The sequence below is a fragment of the Myotis nattereri genome (genome assembly GCF_964212035.1).
Source record: "Myotis nattereri genome assembly, chromosome: 2".
In the NCBI taxonomy this organism is placed as follows: Eukaryota; Metazoa; Chordata; class Mammalia; order Chiroptera; family Vespertilionidae; genus Myotis; species Myotis nattereri.
The window spans coordinates 7,578,869-7,595,287 of NC_138076.1; the positions used below are offsets into that span (position 1 = coordinate 7,578,869).

The following is a 16,419-nucleotide window of genomic DNA, read 5'->3' on the forward strand; positions in this document are numbered from 1 at the left end:
TGAATGGCTGACTGGACGACCAGACACTTAGCATATTAGGCTTTTATTATATAGGATTATATTGCTCAGGTTTGGGGAAATGCTCATTGGGAAGAATGCATTAATTATTTTTTCTATCTTTGTGGGCCGTGTCAACAGGAGAGGATGTTATGGCTTCAGAAAGGGCTGCAGCTTTATGTAATGCGTGTGAACTCTCAGGAAAATCTTTGTTTGTCCTGCCCCACACTGACCACCTTGTGGGTTATATTATAAGGTAAATGAAGGTCTTTGAAATATTTTTCTTTAGATTGTTTATTAGGCATTGAGAAATTGGAGGTTTAGACCCATTTATAAAAAAAAAAAGTAGATGTTCTTGGGGAAAAAATTCAAATGGTGTTGAGGATATGAGATAAAAAGTAAAATCCCCTTAGTCAACTCTTTAACTTTCTCCAGTTCCCTGGGATAACCACTGTCAACATCTTACTACACTTGATCTTCACCAAAAGGCTGAGAAGTGATTCCACTAGCAATGACTTGTTTCCTTCCTAAAAATGTCTTTCTTTATAAAAATAAATATAATCTTACAGCATATACTGAACTGCCATGTAACATCACCTCATTGACATCATATGTACCTCTAGGTCAACTTCATTTAAAAAACTTTTCCATATTTTAAATTGTACTTCTCAGTGACTACCATATGGCCTTTTCTGACATATTTTTCCTTTTATATGACAGTGTCTCTATTTCTGGCCCGTGTTTTACTTCATTTTCAATGTTTATGTATGTCCTATCTAATAAAGAGGGAATATGCTAATTGACCCTCATACTGTCGCAAAGATGGAGGCGCCCACAGCCAATAAGGAGGGAATACGCTAATTGACTGCCTTGCCCTCAAAGATGGCAGCACCCAGTGTCCTCAGCCCCACCAGGGTGGCAGATGCAAGGCCAGGCCCGCCCCTAGGCGCCTGCTCCTAGAGTCCCCCAGCCCCCTCAGCCCCCCAGCCACCCAGGGCCAGCCTGAGGCTCAGATAACCTGGGCCGCCTGAGGCCTGCGCTGCCGGCAGTGGCAGCAGCAGAGGTGTGATGGGGCGTCGCCTTCCCCTGATTGCCGGGTCGCTTCCCACCCCTGAGGGCTCCTGGACTCTGAGAGGGGGCAGGCTGGGCTGAGGGACCCCCCTCCAGTGCATGAATTTTCATGTACCGGGCCTTTAGTATTTAAATAATGTTTGAAAAGGGTCTGAGTCCCATCATATCTTAGCCTGCAGATAGAGCCTTATCTCACAAATTATGTGACCATTGTCCAGTTCACAGAGCAACTTTCTGTTTTTTAATAGATTAGAAAACGCCTTTTATGAACATGCACAGACCTATTACTACACAGAAATCAGAAGAGTGAAATCTCATAAAGAATTTTTGAATAAAACAACACACCAGGTATGTGTTTTTCCCTTAAGAAGGAAATAATAAAGATTCTAGAGCAGATTAATTTGAGGGAGATAGTGAATGTTTTTAATACTTCGATGTTTTTAAAGGGCTTCAGTACTTTTAAAGTTTTTTTTAAGCATTTATTTATTTACTTATTTATTTTGTTAATCCTTACCTGAGGATATTTTTTTCATTGGATTTTAGAGAGAGTGGAAGGGAGGGAGGGATGGAAGGAGAGAGACAGAGAGAAACATCGATGTGAGAGAGATACATCGATTGTTTGCCTCCCAAATGTGCCCGACTGGGGCTGGGGATCCAGCCTGCAACCTAGGTACATGCCCTTTACCAAAATCGAATCCGTAACCCTTCTGTCTGCAGGCTGATGCTCTAACCAGGCCAGGGCGTTTTAAAGCATTTAAGAGCTAATTAGTTTTTGTATCCTTTGCCCTTAATGTTCTTAAATGTAGACTTTTATAGCCTTCTTAACTATACTTATTTGTTGGAATAATTTTTGAACTTTGATTTTGAATATTTTCTTTTGTGTCTCAATAAAAATTATTAAAAATTTTATATTTTTAAGAGAATATGTGTAATGATGTTTTTTTCTATTCTTTTTTCAGCTTTTATTTGTTAGACATCAGTTTAAAATAGCTTTCTTCAGTGAGTTGAAACAAGATACACAAAATGCACTGAAGTAAGTTTCTAACAGTTGTCAAACTAAATTTTTCTTATCTTGATGTTAATAATACAATATTAATGGCAACTTCTGAATCACAACCAAACTAATTTTAAAATGTTTATGTTAATTTAGATTCAGGTATATAGTACTTAGTTTATCTAGATATGAGTGGAATATTATATTTTTAGATTTAAAAAAATTCTGTTATTGTAAGTAAATTTCATAGTTATAAGGCTTTCTGGTCTACTTTCATTAAATGACATGAACTAAAGAAACAATATTAAAATATTCCCACTTTCTACTTATTGTATATTCAGTAAAATGCTGTGTTAAGACTGCTTTCTTCCAAAGTTAAATATACATATAAACATTATCTAAATCAGACTATGAATTTGAGTTGTATAGTGCATTTACTCAGTTAAGCTATGATTTTGTTTATATATTTGTGTTTTAATTGATTTTATAGAGAGGAAGGCAGAGAAAGAGGGAGAAACATTGATTGGTTGCCTCCTGCAACCTGGGTTTGTGCCCTGACTGGGAATCAAACCCACAAGCTTTTAGGTATACAGGACAGCACTCCAGTCAAACCACACTGGCGAGGGCATGATTTTATTTTAATTAAAGTTGTTTTTTAGTTTTTAATGCCTGACAATAGCATCATTTTTCATTCAATTCTCTGCTTAGCGCTTTCATGAGCAGTTGGGGATGTGTTGGCAGAGGGTAAGCCTTTCATTCCTTTGCCACAATTTAATAAAACATGATCTCTTTCTAGCTTTGGCAGTGGCAGTATAACAGAGGGATAAAAACAGCAGTATATTCTCAAATTGAGGACAGGCTAAGTGTACAGGGAGAAAAATAGAGAAATAAATAAAAACATGTCTATTTTTCAGAGGAATATTGAAGATACCTCTTTTGTGTGATTATTGAGGCGCTAAGTACCAAATTGTTCTCTAAATCTCAACAAATTCAGATAATTAGAGCTGAGTTTACTATAGTGTATTTTGAATCCAGGGTATTAGTTGAAAACCTTCCATTCCAATTCTGTCCAAAAGCACTGCTGGGAAGAAAAGTGTCACCTGGTGCAGTTAGGAGCAGTTTCTTTGGAGAAGACTGAGATTTCCTCCTGGCCGTCCATGTTCAGGGAAGGCCTCCTACGGCCAGGCTCTCCTGTGTCCCCCGCGCTCTCCCTCAGCGCCAGCCGCCCTGGAACATTTCCCCTCTCCAGCCTGCTCCCGAGACCAGTGATACCCACCTAACTTGGAGAGACACTTGGGTTTAAACGCTACTGACCTGTGCTGCCCTGATAACACCTTTCCTAGAACAGTTTCTATTTGCTTGAGAAGTTTGTGTGATGCTTTTAAGAAATAACTTATTTTTAAATAATGCTAATTTAAAAACAAATATTGATTTCAGAGAGGAAGGGAGAGGGAGAGAGATAGAAACATCAGTGATAAGAGAGAATCATTGATTGGCTACTTCCTGCACGCCCCCTACTGGGGATTGACCCCACGACCCAGGCATTTGCCCTGATCAGGATCACTGTGACCTCCTGGTTCATAGGTCAATGCTCAACCACTGAGCCACACTGGCTGGGCAACAATACTAATTTTTAAATGTAATTCTGGACAATTTTCCAGTTTTCTTTAGTTTTTCAACTTTTTTCCTATCAGTTATTGACAGATGTTAATGACAGAGCAAAGTGCATGTGATGGTACTGTTCTTTTTTTTTCTTTATTGATTAAGGTATTATACATGTGTCCTATTGCCCCATTGCCCCCCTATCCCCTTACTCATGCCTTCACCCCCCTGATGTCTGTGTCCACTGGTTAGGCTTATATGTATGCATACAAGTCCTTTGGTTGATCTCTCCCCCTTCCCCCTCACCTCCCCCTACTTTCCCTCTGAGGTTTGACGGTCTGATTGATGCTTCTTTGTCTCTGGATCTGTTTTTGTTCATCAGTTTATGTTGTTCATTGTACGTGATGGTACTGTTCTTAATGAAAAGTCATTGAAGGTTCTCACACATTATTATTAAATATATTTTATTGGTTTCAGAGAGGAAGGGAGAGGGACAAAGAGATAGAAACATCAGTGATGAGCGAGAATCATTGATTGGCTGCACGCCCCTACTGGAGATCAAGCCCACAACCTGGGCATGTGCCCTTGACTGGAATCGAACCCGGGACCCTTCAGTCCGCAGGCAGACGCTCTAGTCACTGAGCCAAATCAGCTAGGACTCACACATTATTAATTCATATATCACTTTTCAGGAAATCAGAGCTTAATATGTATATGTTGTTGAGCTGTTGAGTGCTAAGAAATGTCAACTCTCCATTCTCTTTGTTATTTTAATAATTTTGTTCTTAGGAATCTTTTCAAAATTAATTTATAGCGTAATTACTCACTTCCCTCATGTTTTTCTTAGGAATTATCGGACCGCCTATAATCTTGTACATGAATTGAGAGCCCATGAAACGAATATTCTGGAAATTAAGACCATGGCAGGATTTATAAACTACAAGGTAAGAGTTCTAATTCCAAATAAAGAAAATTTGTTTTTAAGTATCACATTATCTTTTTAAAGTTTAAAAACCAAAATCAGTTACTTGTTCTGAAAAGTATTAGATTAGTAATGTACCTCCTTCATGTCCTTTATCTCAAGGACACCTGGTGCTTAGCAGCCTAATTGTAATGCCTGGTTTGAGTTTTATGGGTGTCAGAGTCCTAAGGGGGTCTTTTGTCTGTTTAAGTGGGAGCAGGAAGGAGGGAGAAGAAAGCTGCCTGTAGTATTGAATTTTAAAAGGTTTGACATGTTAGAACCATACAAGGCTTCCTTGGTTTCATGCACAGCCATAGGAAAGGTGTATCTGTTCACCGTAGTGGAAACTTTTATTCATATTATTTACGCATTTTAAGTTTATCTGTGGTAGAAATAGATGCCCCCAGAAGGCAGGTGAGCGCTGTTTGTTTTGGTTAATCTTCCCACACCCAGTATTTTAAAGATGGCTGGCGCTGGGCTGGTGATGTGAGGGCAGATGGCAACTTTCATTCATCGTTTCTGTAAGTGTAAATTGGTCCAACTTCCATAGAGAATAATTTGCAATGACTGTACAAATTTCAAGTGGATGTTGCCTTTGATCTTAGCAATTCCATTTCAGGAAATTTATCTGACATGTGTGCTAACTTGCAAATCATACATATGAGGATATTTATTGCATCCTGTAGTAGGAAAAGATTGGAAACCCAGAAATAAGTGACTGGCTAATATAAATGATAACTCCAGGGTTTTTTTTAAGGTATAGAATAGACTCAGTATAATACTGAGTAATTTTATTCATTTATCAAAGGGGCATAGCCTCTGGTTTTAGCATAGAGAAAATCTATATTGTCATAGAGAAAATCGATTTTATCTCCAAGAACTTCAGAGAAGGAAGCTCCATAGTCCTTGAAGGTTAGTCTCAGTGTTTACATATTTTTAAATGAATATGCCTTTGACTTTGATTTTCTTTTTCTTTTGGGGTTGATTTTACATTTTGCAGATCTGTAGGCTGTGTTTTCAGCACAACACCCCATTGGATGCAATTGCTCAGTTTCGAAAACACATCGACTTGTGTAAGAAAAAAATCGGAAGTGCGGAGTTGTCCTTTGAGCATGCTGCATGGATGTCTAAACAGTATGTTTTCAATTGTACTTTTAGGATGCCTTTTTTTTTTTTTTTAATACTTGGGAGGGGGAAATGGAAGACATCTGTAATACTGTCAACAATTTAAAAAAATACGTGTGATATGGAGGGCTAGAATTGGCATGGACTTTCATTTAAATTGAGCAGAGTTTTATCAGTAAGTAGGTTTTTAATGGTCTTGCATAAGTATGTTTCTAGTAATCCTATATAATAAAAGGGTAATATGCAAATCAGCGGAACGGCAGAACCACCTATCGTTATGATGCACAAAGACGCAGGAGCTGCCCCCTGGTGGTCAGTGTGCTCCCACAAGGGACCGCCGCTCAGCCAGAAGCCGGGCTCATGGCTGGGGAACATGGCGTTGGTAGGAGCCTCTCCCGCCTCCGTGGCAGCTTTAAGGACCCCTCGGGGGATGTCTGACTGTTGGCTTAGGCCCACTCCCTGGGCTGTCAGACATCCCCCAAGGGATCCCCAACTGTGAGAGGGCGCAGGCCGGGCCGAGGGGACCCATCCCCCCCCTCCCCCCAGGCACAAATGTTGTGCACTGGGCCTCTATTGACTTTCTAACATGTGTCTAGGTACTGAGAATGTAGCAGCGAACAAAACAAAATCTCTACGGACATGGAACTTCCTACTTGAGACCCATGTTTAAAAATTGCTAAAATGAAGTTCCCAGAGTCACGGATGTATTTGATGGTGGCAATTATGTTGGCATCTAGTTTGGCAGGATATTATAAAGGGTTGCAGCTCAGAAGAATGGACTTAGATACAAAATCTGTTACCTGTAATTGATTAGTGTGTATTAGTGTTTATGCAGGAAGTCCCACTTACTTATAGTTGATCAGTAGCACTATTTTAATCCAGTCTGGTGAGGTTATGGTTCCAGGATGAATAATTATAAAAGTAAGCTTTTTCTTTTTCTTTTCATTCTTTGTTTATTCTTTGATTTTTTTTTCTTTAAGATTCCAGGCCTTTGGAGATTTATTTGATGAAGCTATTAAGTTAGGGTTGACAGCTATTCAAACTCAGAATCCTGGTTTCTATTACCAGCAGGCAGCGTACTACGCCCAGGAGCGGAAGCAGCTCGCAAAAACCCTCTGCAGCCCTGAGGTAAGTTACCGACCCCCATGCCATCTGCCGTTTGGGAAGTTGGTTCCTCTTCTCTTGAAAGAGATAAAACTAATGGGTGTGGGCAATTTTTTCCGAGCCTTTGAATATAATCGGCTCCATTTCGCCTGTGAAGCAGTTTTTCTTTGAAGAACTGACTTATGATTGTCAATAAGCTAGTGACTTAGACAAGAGAAAATTACTTTAAAATAAAAGCCACAGCTCAGCCGGTGCCACACCAAGTCCAGTGCTGCATTTCTGTGCGCGCGGCTGTCGGAGCCGGAAGGGCACGCAGACGTGAGCACCATTCTGACCCACCGGAGAGGATGCCTCTGGACTTTTCTCTTCCCGAGGTTTCCCCGAGGGAGGACTCTCAAGAATCTGAGACATACTGTTAATTGCATAGTTTCTTAACGTGACATTTCATTTTACCTTTCTCTTGGATGATTGTATTTAAACACCGGTTTCCCCATAAGCACCTTTAAAATAAGCACATGGTGGGAAGTGTGTGTATATATTTACATTCATATAGTGGTGTCAGTTTATTTTCACTTGGAGTTCCGTTTTCTTCTCAGAAGGTAGGTGAATATGATCAGCAGTCCCACTTTGTATTTGAATGTGTTGGTGTTTGTGTTATGGACACTTTTCCTCTGTCCGATGAGGGAGAGCTGGCTGTGGTGGGTTACATGGACGCCTGTCTCGGGTCGTGTTTTCATCCGCAGGCTTCGGTGACGTATCCCAGTCCCGACCCCTTGGAAACACAAACAGGCGCTCTGGACTTCTACGGACAGAGGCCCTGGCGGCAAGGCGTACTAAGTAAGCACTCCCCTCCCTTTCTCGCAGCCTCAGAGGGCAGGTGGCTCTCATGATTTTTCTCTTGGCTGCTTTAGGCAGAGCAGATTACGTTGAGGTGAAAATGTGTGTTTTTAAAATACTTTACAAAAGATTTTTCGTTTTTTAGTTTTTAGAGTGTTTGTATCACTACATCTGAGAATAATTTAAAATTAAAGATGGGATAGGATTAAGATATTTGGACATCTGTTGCCTTAACTTTAATGGTTTGTTTGATATTTTAAAACAGCATTTGTATCACCTTAAAAATAATCCCTCTGCATCTTTTTTTGTGTTTTATGCATACTTAATTCAATTGGAGCAATTTCTGTGGCAAGTGTTGAGAAATCATTTCCTTTCATCTCCAGGAAGAATATTCTGTGTAGAAAATGATGCTGGTGTTACTCCTCAGGTGGCTGATTCCACCTGGCAAAGAATATTGAGCTCCGTGACGTTCTCTCTAACGGAGGTCACAGAGAAGTCGCCATGCTAATAAAGCTGCCTCTGGCAATCTTTAAAGTTCTAGAATGTTTGAGAATTGTAAATTCATTATATTGAAGGAAAGGATTCGAGGAGTGTGCACACCCCCTCTTCGTGTGGAGGAGTTATGTTCAATGTGCTTTCTAAAATGGGTTGGGTCTTACCTAATACAGGTTTTGACCTTTCGGATCCTGAAAAAGAGAAGGTGGGAATTCTTGCCATTCAGCTGAAGGAGAGAAACGTTGTTCACTCGGTAAGTTTTTCCCCAGTGCCAACTATTTTGTACCGTATTCAAGTAAAACATGGGATTGTTTTTGTTAGGACGTCTCACACTTTATCTTTTCTAACAGGAAATAATAATAACTCTTCTAAGCAATGCTGTTGCGCAGTTTAAGAAGTATAAGTGTCCGAGAATGAAAAGTCATCTAAGTATGTATCCATAACATGCCACAGTTTCATCAAGTTGGAATGCTTTTACATTATGTACATCAAATCTTTCTTCCTTTGTAGTGGTCCAGATGGGAGAGGAATATTACTACGCAAAGGATTACACCAAAGCTTTGAAGTGAGTCATGTTCACTGTATTTTTACAAGTATTATGATTACTTTACAGCACAATTAGAAATTTGTACTGAAGGATTTAATATTTCCCTATTTATTTCTACTTCTCTTACACTCCATTTCTGTGATATTTTTTTAATTACTATCTGCTATACAATCCTTTTCAAAGTCTTAGGGAGCTTCAGATTTAGCTAAATGTGAGAATACTTGTTAAACTATTTCAGTAAGATTTTCTGAAGTTTGGGCACTTTATTTTCTCCCGGAACTCTTCCCACCCCCATCCTATGAAGTTGTTCAGCCTGTCTTTCCATCATCTTCCAGGTTGCTGGACTACGTGATGTGTGATTACCGGACCGAAGGCTGGTGGACTCTGCTCACGTCGATATTGACGACAGCTCTCAAGTGTTCCTACCTGATGGCCCAGTTAAAAGATTACATTACTTATTCCCTAGAACTCCTTGGAAGGGGTAACTTGCTGTTCTTCCAGTTAAATTCTGAATTTTTAAGATTATTCAGCAACTCGAAGCTTCTTAAGATTGGAAGAATGATTATGTCCAATATCCGGTAGTACTTTTGCCGTGTGCAGGTCACTGCAAAGCGAAGGCATTCATACCTTTTGTGGAATTTACAATAGCTGAGGGACTTGTAGTTGAGAAAAACAAAATTCTTTTGCCTCTAAGGCTTGTCAGAAAGTAAGTTTTCACATAGACTTCAGTGCAAGTATATAAAGTGTGGGGGTTGGCTTTAGAAAGCTGTCCGTCAGTTTTCTGCAATCGTGCTTAGCAGAGACATTCTGTGACGTTTTAGTGCCCTCATGGGGGGCGGTGGGCGGACTTGCCTGTCTTACAGTTCCGGTTTTTTCTCCTCTTCCTTCCTATTAGCTTCAACTCTGAAAGATGACCAGAAATCTCGGATAGAGAAGAACCTCATCAATGTTTTAATGGTAGGTTGGAATTCTTCCTGTAAAGCGAGTTCCAAGGCTGTGTGCGCTTCGATCTGAATCCTGCATGTGTGTGTTCTGTAACCAGCTGAGCGAGTGTGTAACTCTGTGTTGTGCAGAACGAAAGTCCTGAGCCTGAGCCTGACTGTGACGGCGCCGCGGTGAAAACTGCCCAGAAGCTGTGGGCGGACCGGGTCTCCCTGGCCGGCAGCAACATGTTCACCGTCGGGGTGCAGCACTTGGTGCCATTTGGTGGGTAGCCATCATCTGCAGTGTTATTTCAGGGAAAGTATCCTTATTTCTACACAATGAATAGGTGCAGAATAATAATTATAGAAATCAAAGAATTTCCAAACTATAGTCATCTTATAAATAAACTAATTTTATTTATTTTTCCCCATTGATGATCAAAATTTTTAATAGTTTATGTCTTAAGGTTACTTTGTTCAGTTGTAGTTCAGATGTTATTTGAAAAACATTTGAAGAGTCTTATTTGAAACACATGTGCTTTACTGTCTAGGGCAGGTATTTTGGAATAAATTAAAAGCAACAAAATGGTTCTTTTTCCTTTAAAATACTATGTTACATGTCAGGAGCAACGGTGTTTTTAAGATTAATGCTGGTTTTGGAACTGTAGTTTACTTAAATTTGGTTTGTTTTTAAAAAGTGAGTTCCCTTTGTGTGCATCGAAGCACTTCCCACATAGCAGCCGGTGAGAACATGCATGTGGGTGCGTCCTTCCCGCAGAGCGAGGATCGGAGAGCCGTGTGTGAGGGCCCGGATGTGCTGGTGTGTGACTCGGTCCCTCTGTTTCTTTCCAGTGCAATGCAAAGCCAAGTTTCACGCCCCCAGTTTCCACGTTGATGTGCCTGTGCAGTTTGATATTTATCTGAAGGCTGACTGTCCGCATCCCATCAGGTTCTCTAAGCTCTGTGTCAGCTTTAATAACCAGGTAATGGTGCCTGCTCAGGGCCTCACCACGTGTGAATCTTACTGCCGCTCCCGTGACGTTAGACGGAGTGAGCTTAGCAAGCTTTAGGTCTTAATGACTTTGTGGGAAATTAAACAATGTGTGTATTTCTCAACTTCTATATCAGCAATTCAAATTTAACATTTTCCTACTATTTTTGTTTTTCACTCCATGCTTATGAAATCTAAGAACTTTTGTCTATATATTTTTGTAATATGTAACTTGAATTCCAAATAAGATATATTCAGAATGAATATAATTTTCAAAATCATTTGCTCTGCATATAGCATTGATATTAGTTTTTCATTATTAAACTACTAGAGGCCCAGTGCATGAATTCGTGCATGGGTGGGGTCCGGCCGGGTGCCTGGATCGGGGGTGGGGCTGGCCGGGGGTGGGGGGACATGGGAGGTTGGCTGGCCAGCCCTGCCCCCTGGTCGAACTCCCGGTCGAGGGGACAGTTGCATATTAGCCTTTTATTGTATAGGATTATGTGCTTGATGTTGAAGAAATTGAGGTGGGATAGATATAAATGAAGAGTAAATATGTAAACCTGTGCCCCTCCATGTCCCTCCCCGGAGCTCACACTGTCTCCTTCTTGAATAGTCGCATTTTCAGCAGCTTTTCTCTGCAGAATGGGGACTGCGCTGTATTTCCCACGTGTGAACACTTGTGTGGTGCGATAGTGTCCAGTCAAGTGCTGTGTTACGTTCTAACTTTCAGTTATAAGCTCACTTAGTAGATAATTACCTCGGTCACCTGGAAAGCATATGGAGCCTTTAACCAGCAAGCACTTACTGAGAGTGACAATATTCTTGATATCATGGTGAACCTGAGAAGTTGGAGAATTTTAAAGCAAAAGCTTTAAGAAATTTTATTCCAGTAACAAAACAGGGGAAGAAATGTTATGGAAACCAACTGGAGGTCTTTTCTGAAGGCAGGTGCAGAGGCCACCTCCCCTGATGCACCTGACCCTTCCTGTGAGGAATTGGAGAGGAGCTGGTGGTGGGAGGTGAGGATACAAGACATTCAGTAAGGCTGGGTTCCTGAGTGTAGACAGAGGACAAAGAATGGGGTAGGATGAGTAAAGGGCAGGGCCTTTGTAAAAAGAGCCAAAACATTTTATTTACTTTCTGATGAATTAATTTTTATAGCTTTTTTTTTTTTTAAAATATATTTTATTGATTTTTTACAGAGAAGAGGAGAGAGGGATAGAAAGTTAGAAACATCGACCAGCTGCCTCCTGCACGCCTCCCAGTGGGGATGTGCCCGCAACCAAGGTACATGCCCTTGACTGGAATCGAACCTGGGACCCCCCAGTCCGCAGGCCGACGCTCTATCCACTGAGCCAAACCGGTTCGGCTAATTTTTATAGCTTTACTGAGATAGGATATAAACTGTGTAACTTCAAAGTGTACAACATGATGCTTTTGTCCCCACGTGTATTACGACATCACCTCACGTAGTCCCCGTGTGTGTGTGTGTGTGTGTGTGTGTGTGGTGCGCACACTGAGGACCTGCTCTCTCACCTCTCCGTGATGCGTGCAGTGTTGTTCATTATTGTCACCACGCTGTGCGTGAGAACTTACCCGTCAATAATTGGAAGTTAGTGCTCTTTTTTTTAATCCTTATAGTTAAAAGTCTTACATCTGTCCCAAGTTAGTGCTCTTTGACCAGCTTCTCCCCACTTGCCCCACCCCTTGGTAACCACCATTCCGCTCTGTGTCTGTGAGTCCTGTTTCCATGGTTACAGATTCCAGCTGTAGGGAGATGGTGCACTGTCGGGATGGGGCATTTGCATGTGCTGCCTCACCTGCTTGGCCTGGCTTCCCTGCTCTCTGTATCTGCTCAGTTCCTGGTGTTGTAGCCCCTTAAAGCCTCACTCCCTCAGGGACACCTCCCTGACCACGTGACCCCTGAGCTCGCCAGGCTCCACAGCCCTGCCCAGGGCTTGTCACAGGTGTGGCTTCGCTGTGGGGGATTGATTGTTCGGTAAGGACTGTTTTCCTTTCTGGAACGTGAGCTCCACAGGACAGGTAACTCTTGCTCGCCAGGAAATACTCTAAATCCGGAATTAGGGTCAGTGTAGAGACTTGTAGTTTCCTTTGCTCCTATCCTACTAGCCTATTTCTTTCCTTTATTAAATAACAAGCATAGACTATTTCTGTAATGAAAAACTAGTAAAAATATTAAAATGTAAAGCAGTTAGTTTTAGAGTTAGATTATATTCTGAACATGTGTTATTTGAAATTCAAGATACAAATCAAGGAAAAGTGATGGCTCGTTCTTAGATTTCATAAGCGTGGACTAGAAATGAACATTCGGGAAAGTAACAGCATAACCTGTGGGAGTTTTCTGAGAAGATACTCCACCTGCTGCGGTGCAGGCAGCTCCTGGGCGCTCTCGCTATCTGAGGACTGGGTGGGAGTGGTGCGTCCATGGGCTTATCCAGGACGTGTCTGCGTTGGCGCATCTGGAAGAGGAGCCGCTGTGCGAAGGCAGGTGGGCGCGCAGCTGGGTGCTGAATCTGGGTCGTGTGGGACTACCCCGAGGCAGGTGTGGATGTGAGCTTCTGGCTGGGGAAACAGGACAGAATTGGAAGCGTCTGTGGGAAATGGCACAGAGGTGCAAGCGGGAAGACAGGAGACTGCAGCGCAGTGAGCGCACGGGGAAAGGAGAGCTGAAGGCCCAGCACGGACACTGCAGCCTGAGCCGGTGCGGAGACGCGCCTGCTTTGCATAAAACCTTCCTTCCGCTGGCAGCCCTTCCTGAGGCACCGCTCAGTGGAGGCAGCCTTACAAGCGCCAGCTCACGCGTGTTCAGTGTAAGCAAAGCATGATGTTGACGTCATACACTGCGGCTCTTGCTGACCTCTTTTTCAGGAATACAACCAGTTCTGTGTGATCCAGGAAGCGTCCAAAGCAAGCGAAGTTTTAGAAAACCTGACTCAGGGGAAGATGTGCTTAGTTCCTGGAAAAACGAGGAAGTTTGTGTTTAAATTTGTTGCAAAAACTGAAGATGTGGGAAAGAAAATTGAGGTTAGTTGTGAAATTTATTTAAGAGAGATTTTAAATGATACAAGTATATGTGTGTGCCACAGAAAATTCAAGTGATACAGATGTTTATTAAGTAAGTGAGAAAGCCTGCCACTTGGACTTGCCAGGGAAACCATTCATAATGGCTTGGGGTTCCCTTTCACTGAGAATACACTGTGTAGTCAGTGGTTGGCTTTTTTACTTCATAGCGTATGTTAGACGTCATTTCCTGTTAGTACATAAGACCAACCTTATTTTTTAATGTTGGCATAATCCCCTAAGGAATTATAAACAAAACATATAATATAGCAATTGTATTTTGTATGATGTGACAATTCAGTCATTTTGATGTTTAAACATTGCTGATTGTGTATTTTAAAGGTAAAAAAGGAAGATATATATATATGTGTATATATATATATATATATATATATATATATAAAAGGATTCATTTAATATAGAAAAATACCACATGATCTCATTTATGGATAATAAGGCCATTATAAACTGATGAACAAAAATAGATACAGAGGCAGAGCAGCCTCGAACAGACTGTCAAACTACAGCCAGAAGGCTGCGGGGGTTGGAGGGTAGGAGGGGGGCAGGTAAGAGATCAACCGAAGGACTTGTATGCATGCATATAAGCATAACCAATGGACATAAGACACTGGGGGGTAGGGGAAGCTGGGGGATTGTCAAGGGGGGTGGGGGGAAAGAGACATATGTAATACTCTTTGTAATACTTTAAGCAATAAAACAAAAATATAGATAATTAAAATGCCTTTCAGGCATATACAATGAAAGTAATGTTTTATTGAGCATAAACTCTGAAGCCAAACTAAGTGGGTTTAAATTTCAACTCTCCAGCATATTAGCTTGTGACCTTGGGCAGTTCCTTGACTTCTTTGTGTCTCAGTTTATTCATCTGTAAAATGGGGCTAATAATAGGACCTACCTCTTAGTGTTTCGTGGGCATGAAATGAGTTAGCTAATGTAAATTGCTTGGAACAGTTATTCGTATGCAGTAAGCACTTATTAAGCGCATGCTTTCCATGGTTTGACTGAGAACCGTCGGCTAATGTCAACTTGGAACCCTTTCTAAGATGGAAACTTTAGACTATACTACCAGTACTCCGATAACAATTTCTGTGAGTCTTTTGAATTTATTATTACCCAATATCCAGAGATTTTGTATATTCATTTAAAAGAAATCTTCATGATTTTGACTAAATCCCTAATTACTTATTTTTTACAAGGTACCTAAGGAAACCTATTAGACGTAAATCGTAATGATATTATTTTGAATACATTTGTTGGTGGATTTAGTTGAAAGGAGCATTTGTTCAATTAGTAAAGAATTTCATTGCTAATACCAGAGATGTCTTCAGGAAAAATGTGTGGAGTTAGGTTATGAATATATTAATGGTTATCAAAAACATTCATTTATTTCACTCAGCAACCACTGATTGAGCACCTGTTATGTCAGGCACTATGCTAGGTGCTAAAACCATAGCAGTCAGTGTCTTAGCTAAAAAGTCAAGTTATTCTCTGTTTAAAGGCAAAGAATTTTAAACCTAGTGTTAGCCAGGGTCCCAGCTCATCAATGGCCAGGGTAAGACTCTAACAGCAAGTTTCTCTGTTGTTGCCTTTTTAATTGATTTTACTGAGAGGAGGGGGAGGGAGGAGGAGCGGGAGAAACATCCATCAGTTTGGTTGCACCCGGACCATGGGATCAAACCTGCAACCTAGGTGTGTGCCCCTCCTGGTGTGCGGGACGACACTCCGGCCAGCGGAGCCGCCCGGCCAGGGCAGCGGGAGTCTGACGTCTCTCGCACCTGGGTTTCTGCATGGACTCCACAGGCCAGCAGCCTCCGATCGCGTTTGTGGAGGGGGGTGGTGGCGAACAAGAATGAGCTGGCCCTGCTGACAGGCCTCTTCCTTTCAGATCACCTCCGTGGACCTGGTGCTGGGCCACGAGGCGGGAAGGTGCGTGGTTTTAAACTGGCAGGGCGGAGGCGGAGACGCCGCTTCCACCCAGGAAGCCCTCCAGGCCTCGCGCTCTTTCAAACGACGGCCCAAGCTCCCCGACGACGAGGTGCACTGGGACAGCGTCCTGGTCCAGGCCAGCACCATGTGAGTCGGGCTTGCCAGGTGGGCGCCTTGCGTGTCGAGTCCCTGTGAGGCTCGTTTGTCTCTAAAGCGACCGGTTCCTCAGCTGCGGTTTCCCCACAGGGTCATCTCCAGAGTTCCAAGCATCTCGGTGCGCCTGCGGCACGACCCTCCTGCCCTGACGAACGAGATGTACTGTTTGGTTGTGACCGTTCAGTCCCACGAGAAGACCCGGATCCGAGACGTGAAGCTCACTGCCGGTTTGAAACCCGGTACGCATGCCTTTTCAGTCTGGTCCGTGGTGTGGGCTCTAGGAGGTCTGCTTAAAATGGCCATGACGCAGTGCACTGGGTGCAGTGTAGACTGTGAGGATAAGCTTTGAATTCTCCGGATTCTAAAACAATGTTAACCCTTTTAGGACAGGATGCCAATCTAACTCAGAAAACTCAGGTGACGCTTCACGGGACAGAGCCGTGCGATGAGTCCTGCCCGGCCTTGCTCACCGACATTCCCGTGGAGGACCTGCGTCCCGGGGAGCAGGTGATTGGGGACGGTGCCGGGAGAAAGGCTGCTAGCTTGTAGTTTAAATGGAGTGAGTCTTCGAGCACTTCGTAGCAT

General features: G+C 42.2%; 1 protein-coding gene across 1 annotated transcript in view; it reads left to right on the top strand.

The window, feature by feature from the left end:
* TRAPPC11 (trafficking protein particle complex subunit 11) overlaps nt 1-16,419 on the top strand; it is a 32,218-nt gene that overhangs the window by 5,156 nt on the left and 10,643 nt on the right. Inside the window, exons 5-22 of the mRNA XM_081082981.1 lie at nt 139-253; nt 1,317-1,416; nt 2,028-2,101; nt 4,512-4,608; nt 5,626-5,759; nt 6,731-6,878; nt 7,598-7,691; nt 8,360-8,439; nt 8,537-8,615; nt 8,697-8,751; nt 9,069-9,214; nt 9,629-9,690; nt 9,807-9,939; nt 10,509-10,639; nt 13,540-13,695; nt 15,638-15,825; nt 15,925-16,073; nt 16,220-16,341. Coding sequence (XP_080939107.1) covers nt 139-253; nt 1,317-1,416; nt 2,028-2,101; nt 4,512-4,608; nt 5,626-5,759; nt 6,731-6,878; nt 7,598-7,691; nt 8,360-8,439; nt 8,537-8,615; nt 8,697-8,751; nt 9,069-9,214; nt 9,629-9,690; nt 9,807-9,939; nt 10,509-10,639; nt 13,540-13,695; nt 15,638-15,825; nt 15,925-16,073; nt 16,220-16,341 — 2,063 coding nt within the window. The remainder of the gene's footprint in view (nt 1-138; nt 254-1,316; nt 1,417-2,027; nt 2,102-4,511; nt 4,609-5,625; nt 5,760-6,730; nt 6,879-7,597; nt 7,692-8,359; nt 8,440-8,536; nt 8,616-8,696; nt 8,752-9,068; nt 9,215-9,628; nt 9,691-9,806; nt 9,940-10,508; nt 10,640-13,539; nt 13,696-15,637; nt 15,826-15,924; nt 16,074-16,219; nt 16,342-16,419) is intronic.